A 13,477-nucleotide genomic window follows, 5' to 3' on the forward strand; every position below is an offset into this window, starting at 1 on the left:
ATCTGCGGGATTTTGCGTCGTCAGACACCGCATCGCCAGAGGGAACTTAGCACATGGTCCAGCCCCTCGTAAGGACAGATGGAGCCGACCCATCACACAGACGCCGTACATCATCCTCGACACCCGCTCGTTACTCGTCGAACACCTCAACGCACACGTCTCAGCACCAAACTAAATAGAGAAAGAAAATTGAATCTACACGAAGGTAAACGATTCCCGAAAAGAGAGTTCAAGAATTTCATTAGTATTATAATACTGGGAAATTACTTTTAGTAATTAGTCCGTAGTCGGGCGTCCTCATTGCGACTGATGCCGACGAACAGAAAGGTTAGATGTATGCTCTCTAATACTTCCGCTAATGGTCCTGAAAAGGTCCTCTGGCTCTCGGGTACCCCTTGGCTTTGATTAGGGACCGTTTGTTTGATATATGATTTCTGCAGACGTCTGTCTGTCAATCGTCTGTCGATCTGTTATCGCATGAGTGAGTGAGAAATCCGAACCCTGGTCTTTAGGCAGAAATAGCCACTTGGCCCCTAAATGTTTTTTCTGCCAAAAAACCATTCGACGAAAAAACCTTTTCGGACAAACGACAAATGATCAGTTCAACCGAACGACATTTTTGGTCGATTGTTTTTGACGTAAACTACGTCTAAGGGGAAGACTCGGATACAGGGGGACAAATGAAAATTTCCAAATTCGAGACCGTCACGAAATCACGTAAGATTTTGAACTTTAATAGCGTCTTTATCTTCCGATGGATTTTTGAGATTTATATATCAATCTACGCGGAAATTCTCTACCAATTTGTCAATTATATTGAAACTTTGGGTTAGGACGTTAAAATAGGGTATCGGATCATTTTGGCAGCACCCTCTTTTCTTGCCCGCAAGAGTCACGTTTCGGTCGTCGCCGTTCAGTGCGGTTGGCTTTTGGACTTTGCTTTTTGTGCGGTGTTTCGCACAAAAAGTAGAACAATGGAGCCGGACCAGTGACCGCGACCGGACCAGTGTTCGCGAGATAAATCGTCAAGAAGGAAATCTCAACTTATTTTTATTATATTTATATACATTATGGTCTACGCAAGGTCAAGGTCTACTGGCCTCCGACTCTCCGAAAAGTCAAGTCAAGAGGGGGTAATCTTCTTCTTCTTCTACTGAATCAAGCGGCGCACATAGGAGTACGTAGTGTAAAAGCGTGGCCAAAACTATGCTAATCATTGTCGGCTCTTAATGCATTCAATTAACAGCAAAGCGTATTTTTTTGTTTTTGTGCTGTTTGTATTAAACTAGTAGTGAAGTATGACCACCGGCGGCGCCAGTTATTGTTATTAGGTAGAGCATCACTTGGCGTAAGAACGCTGCCTTTGGGAACTACAGCGTGCTTGCGACGAGTGGTGTCCTCCTCTGACTGTGTCATTGAGTATGATTTTTATGTTGATTTACATTCTTTAATTATTACTTACTAAGATTTCCGAAGATGTGCTTTGTTTGTTCACTTCGACTATATAAATTTGTCATAGGATAAATTCCCTAGATAATGTATTGATATTACAATCAAAGGAGCAGATCAGCTAAATTCGTTGCACTTCAACCGCTTTATTTCGTAACAATCTTTTACATCCGAAAAATGCGTATGCTTTTCATCAAAGTCCAGCTCTTCTTTGTAAGCGAACCATTTTATGAGCTTTGTCGCTAAAATCATATTTATTTTTTTCGCCTAGCTTTTCTTAGAAAACTTCACTATATTCAAATAAAAACAACTCACGGTTGCGTGAGGATGCGTGAAATGTTTTTCATGGAGCTTATTGAGGAAACTCCAATCTTTCCAACACTGACAATTTTGTTGCTTGATCGGGTTTGGAACCTAATCAAAAGTTTAATTTTGTAAAACATATTATTGTAAAAAAGGTAAAAAAAAGCTAGCAATTAATATCATCATTATGAATCACCTAAAAACAATTTCAGATCGAATCATGCTTGGAAAGGATTTTATATACCCTCATGATTGGTACCTATATTGATTTTCATCATAAAAATCAATAAAAACCCAGAAAAACACGATAAAACATGAACATTTTTCCATGGACAATTGCGATAAAACTAGCATGTAAATTATGGTGAAGTTTTGGCAGCCAGCATTGCTCACAAGTAATCAATATTGATCCAAAAATCCCAGGGCAAGTTAGTATTACTATTTGGGAGTACAAAAACGAAAAATAATATGGAGATATCTAAAAATATTGTTTTTGACTTTTGACCAGGATTTGGGCTGAAATACTCCTTAGTGCGGCGTGAAAATTTGAATGAGGCTTCCTTCTTTGGGGCCGGGGAAGGTTCTTAAGATGGTTCGAGACCCCTCCTCTTTGAAACCTGGCTCCTATACAAATGAAACACCAATTTCATCATAACTCGAGATCAAGCAAATGGAACCAAATCTGGCGTGTGGAGGAAAGAGGGCTCCCATACAAATGAACCAAAAATTTCTGCATAACTCGAGAACTAATCAGAGAATAAATCAATTTTAGACGAAATAAAGTTCGTCGGGTCTGCTAGTAAAAAATAAATATAAAAATGTTTAAAAAAAATTGAAAAAAAAACTCCTCGGATTTGTTAAAGAATGTTTTGAAAATTCTCAAAATTTACCTGAAATTTTTTTTTGTTGCCCCTCAAATTGTTATTTTTAAGCAAAACAATCCGAAGGGAGGGGGGACTTATTTTAAAAGATATTTATATCGGCCTAATAATATTTTGTCCAATTAAATGCGCGCCTGAATCAGAAGGATTTAACTTTGATTCAGGAAATGTTATTACAGGAATGAATCATGCGGTACTTATTGTACACGACAAAAGCTTCGGAACGCATACGTTCTTGAAACGGGCTATATGAGTTACAATAGAGTTATCACCTTCTTGATCCCTGATTCAAAAGTCTTGCAATGATATTAATAAAATGGTTGCACGAATATTTTATCTATAGTGACACTCAGTGTTGGTAGAATCATACTCAAATCTGAATCATCGAGGTTTCATGCACGAGCTAACTTACCTGCGATTCTGTAGGGGGAGCATGGCGCTTGAGTTTCTCGGCCAGAATCGCATCGCTTCGCTCACTCACCGAATGATTTCGTTCTAAAACGCGTATCGAGGCGTATGTTTTGTTTATACCGTGGACCCCCGATAATTTGAACGGTACCTCATTCAAATTAACGGGGTTCATTTTTAATTTGAACTTCTGGTTACTCTATTTGCATCAGAAAAACTGGTTTCTAGTCGCTCTCTTTACTGGTTTGTTTTGATTTTGCGTTCCGTTTCACGATGTTTCATTTATCTTCTCTCGATTCCACGTGCTAAATGACGTTTGAACCATTTTTAATTTGAACGATGTTCAAACCAACGGGGTTCAAATTAAAAAGTGTTCAGATTAAAAGCGGTCATATTACCGGGGGTCCACAGTATATGCAATTATTAGCCATTGTTTTAGAAGAAAAACAGTTAATTCAATGCACTCAACAATGAAGAACACGTAAATATCATGCAATGATGCAAATTGTGATTCGAATCATGAGCAAATCTCTGGACGATGATTCTGATGGGATTTGACTCACGCATGGTTTGAATCGCCGATGAGATTTGAGATTTTGAGATTTTACCAACACTGGTGACACTGCCAGACAGTGGGAGTTAGATTGTAATAACACACACACCCTCTTTTCCCGTCCGCAACGTTTACTACTCGCGCGCATCAACAACAAAATAATTGGGTTTTGGTACATGATTGACATTTTATGATTTCTAGTGATGCACGAAAAACAAGATATGCCTATGATTGGAATGTTTCTGAATAATAAAAGTTGCAAACGGAAAATATTTCTATTGAAATATTTCATCAAATGCTTCAAAACCCAAATGTAGGCAATTCGGATCCAAGAAAGGCATCATTACCACTGAGGAATAAATTTGGGTTTTCATAGTAAATTTTTTAAACAATTGTCGTATCCAACAATTTTCATATCTTAAGATACGCTTTGTTCGAAACCAGTGACATAAGTAATCAAATGAATTTTCTAAAAATATTCATGTATGATGGCACTACAATCCTCAATGAACAAACCGCAGACAGACGTTTAAGCTCATACATTTGAATTCGTTTTTCTTGTGTAAAATTTCAAATCTAAATACGTTGGAATTGCATAGCACGCTAGCGCCGCCTATACAACTTATTGCTACATGAAAACTGACGTTTTGCCATATCGCCTTCTATCTCAATCACGTTTGCCACCCACCGAACCATGGAAGCAAAACAGAAACACTCAAAAAAGATCTTCCCGCTGGCCGCAAAAATCATATTCATCTGAACGACTTTACCATCGACTTTAACAGTGTGGCTAAGCGAATCACTTTACTTGCAGTTTTTGCCACGATATAGTAAAGAAATTATGAAGCTGTGTGTATGATATTACCATCTTTTCGGAACTTTCGCGTTGGCTCTTTTACGTAGATCCTAGTATGTTTTTTGACAATTGTGATTCAAAATATGCACCTGGACCGAAAATCGTAAAGGTTTTAGTTGCAAAACCAATGAATAGTTAAGTCAAGTAGAACATGGAAATTAAAAAATCAAAAATGAAATAACCCCTCCTGAGTAACAAATATCATCTCTGGCGTGCTGATCATTTTACGATTAATTTCTCAACAGCGCGTGTGTGCGTGGTCATGCATTTTTAATAAAAGTCCCTCGACCAGATCCGATCAAGAAACTAAAAGATTTTGACGAAATCAAAAATCAAAACAAAACGGGAAATAAAGTTTGCCGTTTTCACATGTGGCGCCATCTCTTCGCTTATTGTTACTTGGCAATCCGACGGCCATGTTTTTTACACAAGTTAGTGAGTCGAACTTGAACGTCTGTCTGCGAACAAACTGTCTTACGTAGTTTACGTTGGGCGGTTGTGTCTTGTACATAACCCTTCTGATTTTTGTCTTTATTTAACCACTGGCTCATCTCTTCGGCTGATTGTCTATTTCGCCCAAATGACCCTTCAAGCCAAACAACCCTTTTGCTCAAATCAGCTATTCGACAACCCACCTTCTAGAGCCAATGGGTTCTGCCGAATGACAGAAGTGCAAGATTGAGCGCGCTCGTAGGCAGTTTACATAAGCCACTAGGCGTGCATAATGTAACTTTTTTTCCCTTGAAGGGCAGCGAAGGTATTTGATTAGTGTTTGAAAGATCGTGTGTTAATGTTGCGCATCGTTTCGGTCGTTCAAAGCGCGATCCTTCACAGTTTGCATTTGCCACTGGGCATGCATGATGTGGAGTACGCATTAGCTCGTATTCCTCGGTTCCTAGACACTTCACACGATCCTGCAATCTTGTGCTTTGTGCGGTCAAAAAGTAAATCAATTAGTGCGCGTTTGATCGTGTTCCTGCTTGGTATGTAGGTAGTTAGTTCGTGTGCGTCCGAATAATAGTTTGTTAAAATCATTGTGTAAAAATATGGCACGGTCGCATCATTTATCAGAGTGAATCCAGATCTAACGATGCTTATCTACTCACTGATAATTTCTCCTGTGTTTCTTGTGGAGACGCAAAAGTAAAAACGGTCTTCAAATAGCAAAAATCATCTACTAATATTCCTTTCCCGAGCAGGAGCGACGACCTCAATAACAGAAATTGGTATGAACTAGCCTTGCATAAGAGGTAAAATACCAAAAATAATACCACCGTTATTGGACATTTGAATACTTGAATCATTGAAACTTCCACAGTGAGAAAGCTTGAACAATCCCAATCAATCTTTTTGTGCAATTTCACTGATTCTGGTCAACCAGAGAATATCAACCATAGATATATGTATTCAGTCAAACCTTAAGGTAAGCTAAGCTAGCAAAAGGTTCGGCCGTACGACATTATCAGCCAAAAAGCTTCAGGCAAGATGGGCTTCGGCCAAATGGTTTGTTCAGTCGTATGACATATTCAGCCAAATGGCTTTCTGAAAAACGGTCCGTACAAAATTTTAATTTTAACGAAAAGTTCTTTGAGTTTCAACGGGAATTTTCACTGAAAGCTCATCTTAGTTTTAACGGAGCGCTTTTCAAAACTCAACGGAAAATGGTATGATACTGTGGGGACATCAATCGGGAAGTTCTACGGGAATTTCAATCAATCTTTAGAATTTCCACGGACTTCTACAAATTTCCTGTTGACTTCTGCAATCCTGTGAACTTCTGCAAATTTGAATCGGCGTGAAAAATTATAGGACAGCGGCGTTGACTTTTTTATTCAAATATGAATATTACAGTACGATTTTATTTGTTTTGCAAATGATTTATACACAATATAGTAGGATCCCTAATCTATAAAAAACAATAAAAAGAGTAACAATTTAACGTTCTGTGTTTTGTTTTGGAGATGTAACGATTTGGTGTGGCATCTCATCCGGATTTACACTAAGTGAAATTATGGCTTTTTGACGTTTCTTGGGCTTGTGGATGAAATCGACATCATGGGAGTAGATCGCAGAGCAGTGGAAGAGACTTTCGTGCTTTTAAACGGGAGTCCACATTTTTTTAACGGAATAACAGTCCGCATATCAACAAGAGTACAAATGCTTGAAAAAGTGAACCGGTCCATCAATTCGCTTCAAATCGCTTGATCAACCAGTATTGAAATTCTCATGTCATTATCAGTGCAAAAGCTACACCCTAACCGGAATTAGTGGACGGCTTGTGCTTCTTCAGTGTCATCTTTGTTCACAGGACACCAAACGACTTAAGAATTCGGTTCACATTATGGCCAGATAAAGATCGAAAGCTTTTATTGCAATATCATAACTTAAGCAAACAACACAGCGTACAAAACAGTTTGTCATCGTTGCTCCAGCATCGGCATATTTATTCAGCACTTCAACCAACCTCTTAAGCCTCCAAGTTGTCCGTTATCCATCCCATGTACTCGGTGATGCGCATCGAAATGATCGGCACAATATGACGCGCGGTACAATTCAACGGAGCAAACTTGGCCATCGCGAACTGAACATGCCGCTGGACCCCATCGACGTCCACCACGGCACCGATCGGTGCCCCTGCCATTCGACTGCACACGTAGTTCGGACCTTTTTGGCCCGCGCAGAACCGCTTGTACTCAAAGTCCGGCGTGAAGCCAGCCTTCTCGTACTCCCGCTGGCACGAATCCAAATCCACGTTTTCGATCTGGTACTTCTCCAGCTCGCCAACGTAGTGCGTGGGGACGTCCATCTCCAGCTCCCAAGCGGTCATCAATAGGTCCCGCGGAATATTGTTAAGCAGTTCCGGTGTCGTGGGAAGGCAAATCGGCCGGATGTAGTCGTTGTATTGCACCTCGCGGGACATCCTCATTAGGGCGAGGTCATTTGTGTACATCGGCTGATCGAACTCCGGATGCGCGACGTAGGATTCTATCGGAATGTCCACCACTGGTCCAGCGCATTCATGCCGTACTATACCATCCCGTTGTTTCAGATCACTGCAATCGGGGTTCGACAACGCAGACTGCTCGCCCAATCGAATGAAGTCACTGAGAGGAATTAGATCAGTTTATCGATCAAATTAACAACCCATCAACTATAATAAATCAATTATACTCACGGATCTTTTTTCGTCTTTCTCACACAGCCGATAACTGATAAAACATAGCGCTGGTTAATTAACGTTCCAAAGCAGGTAGCCGGTCGACGAGTTTTGTTGAACAGCACCAGGGCGATCCACGGGAATTCGAATGCCTGACTCTTGATCCCGTCGGGACGCGGGTTATACTTGGCAACGCCGCACTGCTTTGGCAGCAGTGCCAACTTGGAAGGGTTCAGCTTTATGGGCTCGAGGCGCTGTGGTAGCGCAGCCACCACCGCGGCTAGCGCAAACAAGCAAACTAGAATCTTCATTATTGAACGCTGGAATAAAACGCGATCCGCTTCGAGCAGTGTCGCTGCTAGGACTAATCCCAAACGGCGCAGCGTGCTGGCCTAGAAGTAGTAAACGACGGGAATTATCCTCCGCCGAACTAACCGGTTCAGCCAGTCGGGACGAATGAGCGAAAGAGGGGTGTGGCAGGTTGCGCGACCTCCACTGCGGACGATGTGATGCGACGCGATGCTGCTCGGCGGGCGGGCTGTTGTTGTCTTCATGAAGACCTCGCGGCATCGGTGATTCCCCCTTCCGCTCTCGAGCCAGCACTGATTAATCATTGTTGTTGTTGTCGGAAAATAACCGGCCACGATTTGGTAGATTGGGATCTACACTGGATGAGTCGCGTTTACATTTGTTTGCGATATTTGGCAATTAGGTATGATATTCATCCGCTATTATGAAGTTAGAGATGGGTGCGTTCACTTTTCACGCATAAAGTTTCTCTTTTTTATAGTTTCAACCAAATGAAGTGAAAAACAACTATTTAGTTCACAAAAATACCTTGAAAGAGTATTGAATTGAATCTCAACAGGCATTCTAGCACAAGTCTAGCAAGCTGCAAATTAAAGGATCTGAATAAGAACAAATGAACTTACCAGTCATAAAGTTTTAAATATTTTCAAATGAGCTGTTGGATATGTATCTCATGTGGAAAATAAAATGGATACACTATAGGCCCAGGGAGCCGAGAACGTTTCTCACCCAAAACAATCCTAGGCCGGACCGAAAATCGAACTCATCATCGCCGGATTGGCAAAATCCTTGCAAGGCTTACTGATGTGGTGACCGAGGTGGAGACTAATGTTCATATGTGCAAACATGTGGAAATACAAACAAAATACAACATTGGAGTGAGTTGCGAGAAAACACAACGTCAACGCCCAAAAATTGATCTAGAGTGCGGCGTCGCAATCAACTCAGATAATGACATTTCAAGTGCAAAACTTGACTGCTAACCACGGCAACGTTAGGGACAGTAGGCAAACAAAAAGTAGGTGAGGTCTCTTTTGTTACAATTCAACTCGCAACAAGATTATTCGATGTGGAAGTTTTATGTTTTGAATAATTAGTTTTGGAATCCGCAGTTTTTGGTCCTTACCTTTTCAAAATATATCTAAAGTCAAAGCCTGGCCGATACGAATGAACATTAGAGTTTGTGCAACGCATTCGGGGTGCAGCCTAAGCTTCCAAGTGTACTCAGGAAGAATGACAGAACGCCTGCGAAAAGCCAAGCTATGCATGTTGTTCTGGATCTGACAGGACTATTTACAGGACATTGAATGAAAATAAGGGGTAAAAAGCTGTTCACTTCATTGCTACTGGTTACTCAAATGATAAACATGCAAACTGTGTTAAGAGCCTTTGTGGGGATTGTGAGACCCAATAAACCATGGATTCCATCGATTTTCTGTCGGTCAAGGAACATGAACTAGGTAATGTTATGGAAGACAGAATGAGTACAATGAGACTGTATCCTAATTTCAAATAAAAGGAAAAAAGCTAGTACACAAAAAAACTCGGTGTAGTTCTTCCAAGTTTCAGACATAATCAGCTAAAATTGACAAACCGTTACCAGTGAGTGATCTGAAGTATAGGATGAATAGGCATAGAAGCTCATCCAACACATTTAAAGAAGATTTCGAACAAAGTTAATTGCCTAACTTTCGGGTGTTATCTACTCAGCATGGAAATTATTTCAATATGTACCAAATTTTCAAAACGACTTATCTGCTTCTTGCCTTTCTCGTTCAACAAAGTTGTACCGAAAGGCTATCATTTCACACCAAAACCGAACTTTTTAAAGATGTCTCGGAGACCCATGATGTTGTATATCAATCGACTCAGTTCGTTGAGCTGAACAAATGTCTGTCTGTCCGTGTGAGTGTGCAATTAACCGATTTTTTCACAATAAGCTGCATTCGACCGGGGACAAAATCATAGGGACATAGGGTAAGGGAGGTATTTTGGACCACTTTAGGAGATGGCCGAACAATTTTGTCGAATAAAAGTTAGATTCTGTAATAATACTTGATCAATTACCTATGCAACTAAAAAGTGGTGAATGCTAAGTAGGATTTGTAGGTAAAAATGTTGTAAATCCCACTGAAAGAACCAAACTACCATAAATTCTGAAGATATGTAAGATTTAATTTTGGACCACCTGTTTTTATTTTGGACCACCTGTTGAACATATTTTGGACCACTCGAACAATTTTGTATTGCTTGCAAAGTTATGTTACTATTGGATTAAATTAGCGATCTCCAGCATTTTCGGCGTTTTCATCCTGAAAGTCCTTGTGAAGCAATACATTTTTATAGGCATTCAAAGCTTAGAACAATATCTACAAGCTTAGGGTATTGAAACTAATTTCAATGTCAGTACCACTCGGTACAGCATCATCAAAGCAAAACAAACTTGTGGCCCATTGCCGTGATGTATACACCTGCATATATACCCTGCATATTTTTTATGTAGTTTGTTAGATCTGTTCCATTTGCGCCATTGATAGTAGTGGGTTGCCTGGTTCTTCCTTGCTCATTGCATATTCTTTTTCAAAACGAAACATAATCGTAGAACGCGGAACTCTGTTGCATTGGCAAACAGCACGGACGGAGAGCTATAGCAAAGATTGGTTCTTGTCGTAGAGATTTCTCAACTATTCTGCTCACAATCGCATATTATGGGACAAATATGGATAGGAATTACAGCAAAGGTGGGACTGATATGCGATCATAGGCAGTATTTTCGTACGGAAATAATAAAAGCAGTTACATGTTGGGTTAATAGACATTTTTCTAGGGCTTACATCAATAAACGGTAATTTATAAATGCGGTATGAACAGTAATTTATGAATGGTTTGATACTAGAGAAACAAATGGTTGCTAAAAACAAAAGTTTAAGAGATCTAGAACTTAAAAAGAAGATATGTCGAAAATATGTTCGGTTCAATAAAAAATGAACCTATTTTGGACATGCCTCAGAATACTGTTTTTAAACTTACAATGTTTCGTTCGAGATATGAAACTGCTTCAATTAGGTTTTAACGAGTCAACAACATCATTCACGTGGTTTAAATCTATGTACAAATAAACTTACAGCTTTTGAAAGTTGACTTCAATTTTACAATGTCGTCTTATTTTTGGTCTAATCCAGCCGGCATGGGTAAATACGTGAAAATATTCTTAATAATTGCAATATTTTATAAGAAACAAATGTAGGAAATACCTTATGGATAGTTTCTTTGTGCAATAAAATTTAAATATTGCACGTTTTATTTAGTTTTGTGTGATATAAATACAAAATTCAGCTAGGTGGTCCAAAATAAGAGCCCGGTCCAAAATACAGCCGTTACCCTAGTTGATCACCAATTAAAATTATCAAGATAGGTTATTGTTTTCGAAAGTTATAAAGAAAATGGTATAATGAACCATGTAAGGTTGGTTGGTTGACTCGCTATAGAGCGTTTACAAAAGCCGTAAGGTAGGCAATTATTTTTTATATGTACCATTCTGAGGCAAAACCAAACGATTTAATTGGCAGATAAAAGTGAGGTTAAAAACGAAGGATCATCATGCGATAAATTGATGATTGACGAGTTATATGCACTTTTCTTGTGTTCGAAATGAAAGAAAATGTTTGATAATGAAAATCTTGCTTTAATTCTTCTCGTTTTGTACATATATGTTTCACTAGCAGACCCGAGGAACTTCGTTTCGCCTAAAATTGATTTATTCTCTGTTAAGCTCTCGAGTTATGCAGAAATTTCTGGTTCTTTTGTATGGGAGCCCCCCTTTCCAAAGGCGGGAGGGGTCTCGAACCATTTTAAGAACCTTACCCAGCCCCAAAAACCTCTGCATACAAAATTTTACGCCGATCGGTTCAGTAGTTTCGGAGTCTATAAGGTTCAGACAGACAGAAATTCATTTTTATGTAGGGGAACGGTTCGCCACTTCATCTCATAGCTCCTATTTCCATCCCATCAAAAACAAAGCAATGGAAAGGAATTTGGTTTGTTTATTATTTTTGTGATTTTTTTCAGCAGTGAGCACGCATGTTGACAAAAAGAAGCGACGAATTTGGTGCCGTATTTCTTTGTTTAGCGATGAGATGGATATATGTACAGTGAGATGGAGATCGGAACAGTTCCCCTATATAGATTGATCTTTCAATACAATAATCGTAATCTGCCATGATGTTGGAACTGTGTTGCCCTTGGTACCGTTTCTCAAATATTTTTAGATCCTGGTGGAACCTTTCTCCATGTTCATCACTGACATCTCCAAGATTATCGGGGAAAAAGTCCAGATGAGATTGAAGGAAATGGATCTTTAGCGACATATTGCCCATCGATCGAAAGGCTTTCGAAGCTCGTTTATAATCAGACGGTAATTCTCAGATTTCTGGTTTCCCACGAATCCGGAGCATACTTTTTTGAATGCACGTCACGCTCGCAATTCTGTTTTATTCAACTTACCATGAAGCTCTGGAACATGGAACTGCAAGTCGCTAGGCTTCGCAGGTTGCGACAGGGTGATCTACGATGAATTGCATCCCCGCAACTTCGACTTCGTGGCGCTGCAAGAGATTTTCTAGACAGGGCAGAATGTGTGGAAAAGCGGGCATCGAGCGGCTACCTTCTACGAAAGCTGTGGCAACACCAACGAGCTGCGAACCGGCTTCGTAGTAATGGGAAAGATGCGCCAACGCGTGATTGGGTGGCAGCCAATCAATGCAAAGATGTGGAAGCTGAGGATAAAAGGTCGATTCTTCAACTACAGCATCATTAACGTGCACTGCCCACACGAAGAGAAAAACCAAACCGACCACGTTAAAATCGACGGTAAATTCTTCTCCGACATCACGAACGAACGCACTTACCGCAGTGCGAATATTGAATCCGACCACTACCTCGTTGCAGTATGTCTGCGCTCAAAACTCTCGACGGTGTACAACACGCTTTGGAATCATCCGTCGTGGCTTAACTTTGTTCGGCTACAAGACGGTAGGCTAGCCCAAGACAACGCGCAGCAGCTGGATGTGACAATCTCAACTAAAGAGCAACTTGAAGATGGCTGGAATGATATTCGATCACGGTGGCACGGTGCCCCAGATCAGTTAAACGACTGATATAACGGCGAATGTGAGCTAGGGACGTTCCGATTTCTATATATCGGAATATCGATATTTTTTTTTCGATATCCGATATTTTGCTTTCAATATCGATATATTGAGTTAGAACGAAGTATGTAACACAAAAATAACAATTGATATTTTCCGTCAAAAATTTTTTAAGCTCAATCGATTCTTTGGCTTTTTTAAGGTCAACTTTCCCGAAGAACCCATATTTTTTGACGCCTCTAAGTATTTTGAAAATTAAAACAAAAATCAAAAAAGTGCTGTTTATTTTAAGATTGAACCGATTTAAAACGAACATCGGTTGAATTTTCAGGCCAGTTCACACGTGCAGCACTTTTTCGGTTTTTGTTTTCGATTTTAAAAATAGTTGAAGGCTTCAATAATATGGGTTCTTTG

The 13,477-nt window shown here is 39.9% G+C and overlaps 1 protein-coding gene across 1 annotated transcript; it reads right to left on the reverse strand.

Annotated features, from left to right (window-relative positions):
- Window positions 1–6,778: 6,778 nt before the first annotated feature.
- On the reverse strand, window positions 6,779–7,993 carry LOC134208085 (melanization protease 1-like). Its single transcript, XM_062684174.1, has 2 exons — window positions 7,626–7,993; window positions 6,779–7,554 (listed from the first exon to the last, which is right to left on the reverse strand). Exons 1-2 carry the CDS (start codon window positions 7,916–7,918, stop codon window positions 6,918–6,920), a joined length of 930 nt encoding a protein of 309 aa, XP_062540158.1. The 5' UTR covers window positions 7,919–7,993; the 3' UTR covers window positions 6,779–6,917.
- Window positions 7,994–13,477: the final 5,484 nt, after the last annotated feature.

The sequence above is a fragment of the Armigeres subalbatus genome, chromosome 1, assembly GCF_024139115.2.
Source record: "Armigeres subalbatus isolate Guangzhou_Male chromosome 1, GZ_Asu_2, whole genome shotgun sequence".
NCBI lineage: Eukaryota > Metazoa > Arthropoda > Insecta > Diptera > Culicidae > Armigeres > Armigeres subalbatus.

Excerpts from the sequence above, each read along its gene's own strand:
- LOC134208085 (XM_062684174.1), bottom strand. The coding sequence starts at position 7,918 with ATGAAGATTCTAGTTTGCTTGTTTGCGCTAGCCGCGGTGGTGGCTGCG. Across the intron at positions 7,555-7,625 it reads AGAAAGACGAAAAAAGATCC|TGACTTCATTCGATTGGGCG; the intron begins GTGAGTATAATT and ends AATTCCTCTCAG.